Consider the following 13,712-nt stretch of genomic DNA (forward strand, 5'->3'; position numbering starts at 1 on the left):
AATTTCCGCACTTTTTTTGTCGACCTTAATTTCGAGTGACAAAGTGCTGCCAAATGATATGAAGAATATATTATCAAATTACATAGGTGGTTTTATCTCAGATACTTATGAATTACAATGTTAACAGTATTCATTGTAAAAAAATCTATTTTTTTAAAGGGTGCACTAACCACTTTCAGACATGCTCCAATAATATCAATATATTTTTATTGTGATTGCAAAAAAGTATAGCATTAATATAAGGTACTAAGTAGTGATTTAAAATAACTTCTTCCCGAACAAAGTTAATGACTTTTTACATTAGAAAAATTGGATAAAAAACTAGAATGTAAAAAAAATTGAGAGAATGTCAGATAGTTTTTTTTATTCAGTCGCTTTCAAGATAAGAACAAACAGTATCGCGTAGTTCAGACAATTCTTCATTCAGAGTATCTAATTCTTCAAGGATGTCACATAAATTTTCGTTCATTATTCCTTTGAAAGAATCATCCAATTTTTCACTTTCCTGCAGAAATGCAATAAATCCTTTGAAAATATGAAACATCACCAATTTATTGCGAGTTTCAAGCATGTCAGAGGCAAACTGAATGATCCTATCGAACTGGGCAATATCACTAACAAACAATGAAGGGAAATTGGCCATTATATCAGACAGAAGAATGATTGCATGACATTTCACGTGAAAACTGGATTCTTCAAACAAAAGAAGCTTATTTATTAAATCGTATTCACCAAGGAATATGTTTTCGAACCTAACAGGGTGATGTGACAAAATTATTGATAAAATTTCGAAGATTTTAGCATGATCTACATCAGGGCTTGTGGAAATAAGTGTTTCTTTGATATATCTTATATTATTCTCTTTGAAAATTTCATTTTTGCTGTTATCTGCTATGATTAATAAAATTTTTGGTTTTCTTACATGATCTTCATATTTTGAGTATACTATTTTTAATAATTCTTTCATAGTTTTGTTGTTTCTTTCACTCAAATTGTATTGTAAGATCAAACAAACTGCTTTAAAAAGAATTTGCGATTTTTCATTGTTTTCTCTCAAAATTAGTTGGATAATGAAGTTTATAGCATCTTTGTTTCTTGATTTCAAGTAATCATGATCAAATATTTCGCAAAGTAAGCCAAGAATTTCATTATATATTGGTTTAAGTTCATTGTACAACAATTCAATGTCAAGATGTATTATGAACATGAAAAGATATTCATTTTCTTTCTGAGATGGCCAGCATGTACTCACATATAAAGAAAAAATTCTAAAAGTTGAAATAACAAATTGATAATTATTGCATTTCAGCTCTGTTTCAAGTATTTCTACAACATGGTCAAGAAGGAAATGGAAAAAATTCTGAGTTCTAGAGGTTTCATGAAATGTAAGTATTTTTTCGATTATTATGAGAGATAATGTACGAATTTCGGAGTCAGTATCTGAAAGGAACTGAGCAATATTATCAAAATAGTCTGTTCCCATAGTATTTTTAAATTCTGATTCATTAATTTTTGAAATTTCTTGCAAAATTGAATACGATTCTTGTTGATTAGGTGAATTTTCAAGTTGGTGAAGTAAATTCTCAAGGTAGCTTTCGCACTCTTTATCTTGTTCAAAGTGCGATTCTTTATAATCTTGTAAATCCATAAATGATCAATTTAATGATTTTCATGATTCATGATTCATGAATGATATTATGGAGTTACCCTGAATAATCAGATCATGCGAGATAATTTACAACCAAAAAAATTCAACTCGTTGTAACCGAAAACACGTGATTTATATTTGTCATTTGATGATTAGTTTATTTTATGATAAAAATTTATAAAATTTTTCGAGATTTTTTTTGAAAAATCTGATGATTAGATCACATATCATAACATAAGAATATCAGATTTCTCATTTTTTGACGGATAATTTCAGATCCCATTGAAAATAATATAATAGCTAAAATATTTTGGACTTATAGTATATATTATTTCTGAAAGTTATTGATTTGTTCGATTGAAATTGTGAAATTTACATTTAGAAATGTCGATTTTCAACCAATTCTTATCTTTTCCTGAATGGAGAGAAGCGAGTGCCAATTTAGAAGAAGCTATAAAGAATAACAAAAAGAAGCAAGAATATTTTATTCGATCAACTGAAGATTGTTTTACCGAATTCGTTAGAAAACAGCCAGAACAGATAAATGATATCCTATTCAAGATAAATGAAAAGTATGGATTAGTTAAACAATGCAATGAATCTGATTTCTCAGCACAAAACAAATTATATGACGATATTTCGAAACTCAAACCCACATACGACGACATTGTTGCCAAAAAGAAGAATCACGAGAAAATAAAATCCAACTTCGAAAAGAGCAAATCCGTCACTGATAAGGCTGAACAGAGATTAACAGCTGCTAGAGCCAAAGGATCAGGCTCACCGGATTTACGAAAGGCAGAAGAAGCATTTGAAACTGCCACACGCCAGAAACAAATAGATACAGCAAATTATGAAGAATCAGAAAGTAAAATAGTGATTGAAGTCAAAGAATATAAAATCCGTTTATTCCAACAATTATTACAGTCTATTAGCAATTTCGCTTCGAATTGTTCTCAGAATTCTTCAACATTAACACAAATCGGAAATGAGATACACCAACTCGGTGAATCAATTCCAAATCCAGAAGATCAGTCTGTTATCAAGTTAAAGACTCGACTTCAAACTCTTCGTGCTGAACCAATTGATAGTTAAAATAAAAAAACTTTTTCTATTTAAAAAAATATTTTTACAGATGATATCTCAATGAGCTACAGGTAAAGATTATCTAATAAGAGATCTTGTATAAGCTTCACAAACAACGGACAGTGCAATATCTTCTAATTATTACTAAATAACTTATTTGAAGACAGTAATTATTTTCGATATATTAAATTTGCTGTAAAACCTATGCAAACTTTATGACCTTTCTAAATGTAGGCTTGGAATTACTCAAAAAATTGTATTCGTATGCATATCATATATATGTATTCAAAGGAGGAATACAATTGAAAAAAAAATTGAGAAGGATTATTTTTTAAAGTTAAAAGAAAGGTAGTCTCACGAGAAAACTGACGGTAAAAATTCGATGAAACCAGGTGCATTGTATAGTACATATATGTGGTAAATAAATGTCGATTAGCTTTGTAAAAAATATCCCACAGTTTTTGAGATCTTGAAAACGGCCATTCAAAAAGTCGAAAATTTTCGCGAGATGTTAATGGGCAAGACAGTTTTTCGACAAATAAATCGTAAACATGGGAATTAAAATAAGGCGTTATATTACATATATGGTAAAGAATATGGATGTGAAGAGCGTTAGTAGAATGGAAAGACTTTGAAATTTTAAAAAATTTATCTGGACTAAAAAATTATTTGATTATAAAAAACATATTATATATCAATTGCTATATAGAACTATCATAACAGATTTTGGAAAAGCCGCAAATCCCCAAGTTGGAGAATTCATTAAATACTAATTATTCAGCCTTTTATCAGAAAGGAAGGTAGTGTAGTGATTGGGAACACTATGCTCTTTTTGAATCTAAAAGGCAACTGTTCAAATCATAACATCTTTGTTTTTTTTTCTTATTCTGCCATTATTGTTTTTCCTTGTTATGATTCAAATTAAAAATATTTTAGTAAAGGTATTTTGGACATCATTTTTTCACATTGTCTCAATGCAAATGTTTGAAAATTTTGTAGGCAATATGACAACTCTTTCAACATTTGTTCTCTTTTATTAACTCAAACAGATTTAGGATCTAATTTCATGCCTTCGAAGACATTTAAACCATCTTCAACATAATTTATTGACAAATTGATAACAATTACTCATGAATGTCGTAGATTTAATATCCTGTCACTCAGCAACAAATTCGGGTTCAATAACAAAGCTCAGTAAAAACTTTACAGAAATTCTCCAATTTATTTTAGTGTCTTTTTGCGTCATTACGGCTGCATTTTCTTCTGCATCTGAACGCTGTGTTTGGAAGAAGACGAAATACAGAAACTTTCAACACAAGTAATCAGATTTTCTTGTCTTTCATGTTAAAATGCTTCATCTCGCTAGGTATACGTCATTTATTGGATGGATTGTTAGCTTTGTGTCCAAATAGCAAAAAAAAAGTATTAATTTAAATTTCGCATTTTGCATAAGTATACGCTTTAATTTATATCAAAACAGATTTAGATAGCTTAAAACAATATAGTTTACTCATAAAATACATCTTGATAATTCACTTCTTCAATTTTCATAATCTTATATCCTGACCTATATCCTCTTATAAACCATATTTCTACTGAGATCTTCTTAAAGCATCTTTTTATCCCTATCTACGCCTCGAAACCCTATTTTTCCGGCGGAATATGAATCTTCGGGTCTCGCTGATTCGATTTCTGCAGTCAGATCGTAAAAATACCACTACATAGCCTGATAATCTCAATTTAAGTTCCTTAATTTTTTTGAAAAAAAAATAAAAACTCCCTTATCAAACATCATGCTCATTTTTACGAATTTCATTTTTCCTTTAAGTTTAAAATATACGCTTTTTAGCATGTTTATAATACATTTTCAATTTACATTTACATTTTTATTTTTGAATTGTTTATTTATATTTCCGTTTGAACAATAATATTTATTGAAAATTGTGAGAGAAACGGATATAATAAAAAAACACCATACAACAAAATTCACTTTTTTTCATACTTACGCGGATCACTCCTTTTCGGCCCAATATGCCGGAAATGATAAAACTCTCAGATCTAGTTGCTAAGATCCAAACTCTCGACTCTCAAATCTACTTCCTCAGATCTTGTTGCTAAGATCCAAACTCTCGACTCTCAAATCTACTTCCTCAGATATTGTTGCTAAGATCTACTTCCTCAGATCTTGTTGCTAAGATCTAAACTCTCGACTCTCAAATCTACTTCCTCAGATCTTGTTGCTAAGATCCAAACTCTCGACTCTCAAATCTACTTCCTCAGATCTTGTTGCTAAGATCTAAACTCTCGACTCTCAAATCTACTTCCTCAGATCTTGTTGCTAAGATCTAAACTCTCGACTCTCAAATCTATTTCCTCAGATCTTGTTGCTAAGATCTAAACTCTCGACTCTCAAATCTACTTCCTCAGATCTTGTTGCTAAGATCGATCTATTATACTCAATTTTACTTAAGCAATATAGATCACCTTTATTATGATTCTCTTTATCTGTACTTGTTTAAAATTAAATTACATCATAAAGATCTAATTACAAATTATTTAGAATTTTGAAATAAAACCAGTATTTTATCAAATGCTTTGAGATTAATGCATTCAAACTTAAAAAAAAAGATATATTCAGATCAATTTCAATATTATTGATTTTTTAATGTAAAAACTATGTCTACATAGATCTCAAACAATTTTATTAGATACTCTTTTTCCCAATTTTTTTCAAAATCTCTTTTTACATATCAAAAATTGTATTTTTCAATTTCATTTTTATTTTTTCCATATTTTTTTTGGAATTTGGATATGCGTCCAAAGTAGTTATGTCATTAGAAAAATATTAGATATCTGAAGAGAAAATGATAACTTAGAGAGTTTTAAAGATTTTATTTTCGAATACAAATATAGACCTCAGAGGAATACATTCTAAATAAATTTGTATCTGAGGGTGAATAAATAAGAACAAAATTTAAAGGGTTAGCATAAATAATGTAGAAATTAAGATTGGAATTTAAATTTAATACAAAATTAAAGGGAATGAATTTGCGATTAGTAGGGTATGGCAAATGGATTGGGAAACATTGGTTACACATGAAAATTATCAGATGTAAGAATTTGGTGCAGATATTTTAAAAATGAGATCTGAGTGCTTAAACAATATCTCAAAATTCAAATTTTCCAAATGAAAATTTGGAAAATTCCCAAAATGCAGAATCAACTGATGATTTTCAATCATTAATAACGCCAATACAAGAAGATCATTTTCCTTCTGCCAACGAACTAAAACAATGGTTTGATATTGCCCATGATGTTTTAATTAGTCCGCCACCTGAGAATCAACATCCAGAAATTGATGAAGAAGAGACACAAAAAGCAATTTATCTATTACAAAACTTAGACTTTCCTAAGAAATAAAATTATTTAATTTATTCTTGTTTGTTTTTTAATTAAACATGTATATTTATTAACATTTCCTTTTTTAATACCTTTCCAACTTCTATTAGTAACAAACACATAACTAATTTGAAGATTTAGCGTTATGAAGAAGTATCCAAGTAATAACGTCAATAATGCATTTGCGATAGGATATAATTGCACCAAAGGTTAAAACTTGTATAAAGAATGAAAAATGAAATTTAATACAATTTTTTTTCGAAAAAAATCCATGCTTGGCTAGATTTTCATAGTTATTGAATATGCATTACTGACATCTTGTAAAAGATGCCGATCAAGGCTTTCAAGATTGCTAAATTTCTCGATTAAAATTTACATTTTTTTTTATTTGTGTTTAATTACATTTTACAGTTTGCAGACTTACATAAAATCCGCAACATAGTGGTTATTTAATATTTGCCCCACAGTATTGTAGTTTGAAATTTACGATAAGATTATAATTGATAAAGTAAGGTTTTGTCATTAATGCATCTTATAAACTTTCATTGATAAATATGGATAGATAAGTTCTGTGTTCAAAAGTAAGCATTTTTTAAAACGCGCAATTATATCAAGAACGACTATCATAAATTCATGAGTATCGATGATTTTCGTTTAGGATGGACTTAATCGGCTTGATTGATATACATATTTTAAAATGGCATAGCTTTGTGCATGTTATGTCAAGCATTGTGCCAAACCAATTTAAAATGAAACAAATTATTTTAAAGAAACTATATATGAACTATTCGAACACTTTATATTAATGTAGGGAGCTATAAATTTAAATATTCTAAAAATTTATTTATTTGTTAAGAGTTCGGAACAAATTTATTATTGAATATATAGGAAATCAAATAATTATGCATAATCGCATAAAAAAATGCTGAAACAATGAAAAGAAAAAAATAGTTGCCCAATAGAAAAAGTCGAACCCATACCCCTACCCATTGAGTTATCCTCACTTTCAAGTTTCGATCGAAAAAAAGGTATTTAACCGCGTAACTCGCACCTTTTAGTCGTATTTCGAAGTTCTATATAGTATTAAAGATTAAGTTACATTATGTACAAAATAACTTTTTATTGTTATTTGATTTTGATAGCATTATTAGCTGAATATGCAAAATCTCGTAGAAATAATCATTTCATTCAGACATAAGTATTGGATTGTTTCCCAACAAGCATAATAACACACGTTTCATATTATAATTTATTTCATTTCTGTACAAAATTTAGATAACGATATCAAATAAAAAAAACTGTGGCATTTTTTTACTTCAAACTATCATGAAGTGTAACCAAATTGGGTGAGTATTCTTGCTATCAGTATGACATGAAAAAGTGAACGACAAAAATTGAAGATATTGTAGTTAACTCGGATTTTTTTAATTGCAAACACATCTATAATTTGTTTAAATATCATTTATTATATCAAAATCGAAAAATTCGTTTTTGGAAATCTTTGAATTTATGAGAAGTTCTACAAAGACACTTACAAATATAGCGTTTGCAATAAAAAGGCTCTTTAATCTTCTTCATCCTTGCTCAGAAACTTCTACTGGTTACCTTACGGGTAACCTGCAAAGCTGCTTCCAAGGCATCGGGAAAATAACGTATTTTCGTGAGACTACCTTTGTTAAAAGTAATATTTTTTGTCATTATCTGAGGAAACATTACTCAATGGCATAACAAAAAAGCTGAAACAGCGTTGAGCGTCATTGGATTTAGGTCCGACTTTGAATTAATGTTTTATTCAAGATTGAGAAAAAAAGTAAAAAAGACGATCAAAGTTCACTCAAATTTCCACTTTTAATTCAGCCTTATTTTATCTTATACATATATTATTGTTTGAAAAGTAATTCAGAAATAGAAATTTTTCAACAATCATCACTATTTATTCTGCTAAACTAGAGAAATCTGGAGCTTCAACAAATGAAGTTTTATAAACTTTGTTAATAATAATTTTGATGTCTTTCAAATCTAATTCATCTCCTTTAAATTTTTTTACGTGAATCTTTTTTATTTTTTTTATTTTTTTCTAAATTATGATAGGGATATGTAGCAGAACATTTATCTGTTGTATAATGAGATATAAATGAATCTAATGGTTGAATTGAATCATAACTAACTGGATTATTTCTTACAGTTTGAGTTACAGTATTTTCATTAAAGTAACATGTATGAACAAGATAAGAAATGTCTGTGAGATTGACATCTTATTCATGGCTAAAGTTTTAGAAACTTTGAAGCCTAAATTGATATGGAAATTTGGTTCGACGGTTCACTGAAAAAAATGGTTCTGGTGTTCAGGGGGAAAATTGGCAGAAAAATTAAATTTATTATGTTAAAGTAGAGAAATTTACTGCTTCAACAAATGAAGTTTTATAAACTTTATTAATAATAATTTTGATGTCTTTCAAATCTAATTCATCTTCTTTAAATTTTTTACGTGAATCTTTTTTATTTTTTTCTAAATTATGATAGGGATATGTAGCAGAACATTTATCTGTTGTATAATGAGATATAAATGAATCTAATGGTTGAATTGAATCATAACTAACTGGATTATTTCTTACAGTTTGAGTTACAGTATTTTCATTAAAGTAACATGTATGAACAAGATAAGAAATGTCTGTGAGATTGACATCTTATTCATGGCTAAAGTTTTAGAAACTTTGAAGCCTAAATTGATATGGAAATTTGGTTCGACGGTTCACTGAAAAAAATGGTTCTGGTGTTCAGGGGGAAAATTGGCAGAAAAATTAAATTTATTATGTTAAAGTAGAGAAATTTACTGCTTCAACAAATGAAGTTTTATAAACTTTATTAATAATAATTTTGATGTCTTTCAAATCTAATTCATCTTCTTTAAATTTTTTACGTGAATCTTTTTTATTTTTTCTAAATTATGATAGGGATATGTAGCAGAACATTTATCTGTTGTATAATGAGATATAAATGAATCTAATGGTTGAATTGAATCATAACTAACTGGATTATTTCTTACAGTTTGAGTTACAGTATTTTCATTAAAGTAACATGTATGAACAAGATAAGAAATGTCTGTGAGATTGACATCTTATTCATGGCTAAAGTTTTAGAAACTTTGAAGCCTAAATTGATATGGAAATTTGGTTCGACGGTTCACTGAAAAAAATGGTTCTGGTGTTCAGGGGGAAAATTGGCAGAAAAATTAAATTTATTATGTTAAAGTAGAGAAATTTACTGCTTCAACAAATGAAGTTTTATAAACTTTATTAATAATAATTTTGATGTCTTTCAAATCTAATTCATCTCCTTTAAATTTTTTACGTGAATCTTTTTTATTTTTTTCTAAATTATGATAGGGATATGTAGCAGAACATTTATCTGTTGTATAATGAGATATAAATGAATCTAATGGTTGAATTAATTCATATCTAATTGGATCACCATTTACAGTTTGAGTGACATTGTTTTCATTAAAGTAACAATTATCAACAATATTTGGTCTTGGATAAAATAAATAGTTTCCTTTATTTCCTATGAATGAACAACTTAAAAATGTAGTTGAATGATCATAACAATTAATTATTGAATAATAATTTCCTGTAAATTCATTGTTTAAATAATTACATTTTGTAATATTACAATCATTATTGAATAGTGAACCAACTCCTATAGATGATGAATTTGATGCTGTTGTGAAATTAATAATTCCTGTTTCTGTTGGACCTGTAATGATATATGCAGCATAATAAGTAGTTTTGTGATTAGATGTATTCATATTACTTACTTGGATATCTCCCCAAGCATGTTCAAGAGAAGAGTCAGTTCCACTACATTCTGAAACTGAACATTCAAATGCATAACTTTTATTTTTACTATGATAATATGATTCAATGTAATATCCACATCCTTCACTAGTACTTTTTGAAAGTAATAAACAAATATGAACTAAGACACATTCAGACTTTTGGATAAAGAATGATCCACCATTTTCTGTAGAACTATTATTGTAAAATGTGCATGTTTCGAGTAATACTTTGCTGTTGGAATTAAGGTAAATTGCTGTTTTTTCGTAATGGAAAGAAAATATTGCATCATGAATGTAATAATTGCCATTTCCAGATATTGTTTCATTCTCTGTTTTACTGTTAGGTTCGGTAGAGCTATAATATTCTGAAAAACTTCTTTGAAGTTGTATAATGTATTATTGCATGATTGATTTTGTTTGATTCACATTTCGGATTGTTTGTTCATGTGAATAATCTTGAAATGATAGTTAAATATAGTTTAGATGTAACTGACTAATCAATTAGATGCAAAAATTATTCCGACCAAACTTTTCCTATCGCCGTTTCTTAAACAATTCTTATGTCAAAATCAACTTTTAAGGGTGCGCTGGAGACAATATGTCACCCCCAGAAAAGCACTTTTAAAGTTAATATATTTCATCTTTCGAAACTTTCCATTCCACACATTGCAACATGATTAAGGTTAATTTTGAGTAATTGACCTATCGTCGCCTGGGCACTCTTAAGGTTTGGAAAATCTTTATTGGAAGAAATATTAATAAAAACACTTTACCATTTCACTTCCACAAGTAATGGCGGATCATTCTATATCCAAAAACACGAATTATAAGCCATTTCGCATAATATCATATATGAAACCATTAACATATAGGAATGTGGTGTTAAGTACAAACTATTATTAAATACACTGTGTGGTATTTAAAAAATCATTGTTTGAGAGGAAATTTTAGTACACAATGCTAAAAATTTTGATGGTGTCAGAAAGCTTACAAATATATATTCTCATACATACGATTATTTTTGATTCAAATGCTGTTCGGCATTAAAAGCAAAAATAATCATATATCTGAGAATTACACTTTTCCGACATTTTTGGATCGCTTCACACCCCTGACAAAACGTCGGAAAAGTGTAAATTTTCTGACAAACAGAGTTTCAGAACGTACTCAAACTGCGCTTTGTAATTTCTTCACTTTGTATGTGAAATATTAAATAGAAAGGGTATAGTTCAGAGGACATTTTTTGACAAATTACTAAAGAAGGATAAAATGTCTAATTGTGCTAGATATGAACCAAATTAGAGAATATTATAACAAAACTTTATTAAAAATAACAAAATAAATTATAAATAATCTAAGCATTTATCAAGGTTGTCAATTTCGAATTCTGAAATGCCAAGTAATGTTTGTGAGACAATAAGAACAGAAAATAGATTTGTCATTGATGAATTAGGGAGATAACATCGAATTTCTCTTGATTTATATGCAATTTCTAAGAAATATTCATGTGATTTATGTTCAACTGTTGTTTTGACAAAATATTCCGCAATTCGATATTTACCGGTATATTTAGAGTCAATTTCAACAATATCTTGATGTGGGAAAATACAAAACGAATCAAACATTTCGCTTGAATTCCCACAAATAAAACCATCATCAACAAAATCGGACAAAAGAAGGAAATATTCTGAAAATAAACGCATGTCATAGTTATTATATGAGATCTTTGTTTCCAATCGTTTGTATAATTGCCAGATAGAATTTGTAGAATTGTTTGGAATTGAAATATCTTCGAAGTCATTAAAATCAAATCGAATGGAAAAGACGTGTTTTTCGAAGTTTGTGATGATTCGAATGAATTCGCAGATGAATGATGGTGAATGCAACAATGAAAATGGATGATATGTAATTTTAAGAAATTCTGATGATGATGACAAAAAAGAAAGGAAATTAGAAAGATGTTTCTTCTCAATCAATCGTGAATAAAAGACTTTAAGACGATCGTTGACATCAAATGGAATACAATATAAAAATTGTTGATCAATTTCTGAAATATGTGTTGCAAAATCAAAAATGGAATTAACACTGACGTATTCCCTCAAAATACAATAACAAACTGTGAAAATACAATTTAACAATTCTTCGTTAGTTTTAACACTAAAATCTAATTCTGAAACTTTCTCAGCAAGAAAAGCAAGAACTTTCTGTTCTGGAAATCCATCGTTTTCCATATTTTCTGGGAGATTTAACGAATTAGACTTTTCAATGATTCTTTCATCAATATTCGGAAAACTAATATAATCCATCAACAGTTCTTCACCTGATTTGTAACAATAGTTAGGTAATTTCATCTGATCTTCAACTAATCCTTCAGGAATTAAAGAATCAAAATCAATTAAAGGTAAATCGATCTGTTCTTTAACATTTTGTAGTTCATCTGATATTATCTTGTTTCTGTCTTCTTTTTGAACATCTTGTGGCAGATTTAGTCGAAATGGAAGTTGAATTTTCGGAAATAGGGAATTTGCAAAGAAAATTGTTCTGTTAATAGGTTTTGTATAATCAATTAATTTGACTCTTGACGTTGCTACTTCAGGAACTTCAATATTTGCTTTGAAATTTAATTTTGTAATAAATTTTTCAGATTTTGATGTAGGAACGTTAATGTTTGACTCAAAAACAGTAGAATTGGGCCATATACAGCGGATAGAAGGTATTGGAAATGGATCTGCAAATCGATTTTGTTCAATTTTGTTCAAAAATATTGGTTTGTGCATAATTCTTAGTAAATTATCAATAAATATGAATGAAGTGTAGAAGTCATCGTTGTTTTCGCATACAAAAAAGACAGATTGGCCTTCAATTTCATGAATGCCAAATATAAAAGGAAATTGAGTAGAAGGGAACCAACTTTCATCACAAATAGTATTTATTGATGTATCTATGACAATATTAAACTCTGTTTTCCCATTTATCTTTTTTTGACTTTTATAATTTAAAAGAAGCTTTCCAAAGTTCTGCTGTATGCTTAGTTGGAGTATGGCTGGTACTGGTGTAAGATTATCTGGACTTATTACTGATCCATTAAGTAGATATTTAGTTGATATTGATTCGTCTGGATAAAATTTCGTAGAATCCCTTGATTTATTTAATATGTTGCTCATAACAGTTTTTTGAACTTCATTTAAGAAAGTGATGAGTATTTTATTGTGTAAATGTGGATTAAATGGAAGTAATTCAATTGTAGGCGACAGAGGAACGAGTCTTACGATATAATGTGGCATATAAAACATTTTTGCAAATTTTCTATCAATTGAAATAGTAAATAGGAAAGGTCCAATAATTTCGACAACACAATCATATGTTTTGCCTTCAAAATGCAGCATAAATTGCGAACCATACTTGATTGCAGCTACTTTTGGGTAAAAGTTTCTAAGGTTTTGGAAGTAACTTTGTCCAAAGCTATAATTTTCAACCATTTACCCAAAATGAATTCTTTGATATACTACAACCTGGCATGACAGTAAATAAGTTATAACTTTTCTGATTTCTGAAGATAAGACTCTAAAAATTTTTATAAATCAGATTATTCATAATCAAAGCATGACACTCCAATTTTGATTTTTTCTCACGGATTACTTACTATTTCACATGTTATGGTAGTTTTGATCAAAATCATTTTTCCAAATGGATTCAAGAACAGGAATTATGCACTTTTATTCGAATATATGAATATACATACTT

General features: G+C 28.4%; 4 protein-coding genes across 4 annotated transcripts, besides 2 other annotated features; 1 reads left to right on the forward strand and 3 right to left on the reverse strand.

Moving 5' to 3' along the window:
- Window positions 1-156: 156 nt before the first annotated feature.
- Window positions 157-358: a mobile genetic element.
- Window positions 359-367: 9 nt separating this feature from the next.
- TVAGG3_0775180 (armadillo (ARM) repeat-containing protein family) lies at window positions 368-1,648 on the reverse strand (the record flags this gene model as incomplete). Its single annotated transcript, XM_001320055.1, has 1 exon — window positions 368-1,648. One exon carries the CDS (start codon window positions 1,646-1,648, stop codon window positions 368-370), a length of 1,281 nt encoding a protein of 426 aa, XP_001320090.1.
- Window positions 1,649-1,999: 351 nt separating this feature from the next.
- Window positions 2,000-2,768, forward strand: TVAGG3_0775190 (uncharacterized protein; the record flags this gene model as incomplete). Its single annotated transcript, XM_001320056.2, has 1 exon — window positions 2,033-2,743. One exon carries the CDS (start codon window positions 2,033-2,035, stop codon window positions 2,741-2,743), a length of 711 nt encoding a protein of 236 aa, XP_001320091.1.
- A 6,606-nt stretch (window positions 2,769-9,374) lies between these two features.
- TVAGG3_0775200 (superantigen MAM family) lies at window positions 9,375-9,938 on the reverse strand (the record flags this gene model as incomplete). The annotated part of the gene is made up of 1 exon (XM_001320057.2): window positions 9,375-9,938. One exon carries the CDS (start codon window positions 9,936-9,938, stop codon window positions 9,375-9,377), a length of 564 nt encoding a protein of 187 aa, XP_001320092.1.
- A 611-nt stretch (window positions 9,939-10,549) lies between these two features.
- Window positions 10,550-10,688: a mobile genetic element.
- A 623-nt stretch (window positions 10,689-11,311) lies between these two features.
- TVAGG3_0775220 (uncharacterized protein) lies at window positions 11,312-13,596 on the reverse strand (the record flags this gene model as incomplete). Its single annotated transcript, XM_001320058.1, has 1 exon — window positions 11,312-13,447. The coding sequence occupies one exon, from the start codon at window positions 13,445-13,447 to the stop codon at window positions 11,312-11,314; it is 2,136 nt and encodes a 711-aa protein (XP_001320093.1).
- Window positions 13,597-13,712: the final 116 nt, after the last annotated feature.

Source organism: Trichomonas vaginalis, chromosome III (genome assembly GCF_026262505.1).
Source record: "Trichomonas vaginalis G3 chromosome III, whole genome shotgun sequence".
NCBI classification, from domain to species: Eukaryota; Parabasalia; order Trichomonadida; family Trichomonadidae; genus Trichomonas; species Trichomonas vaginalis.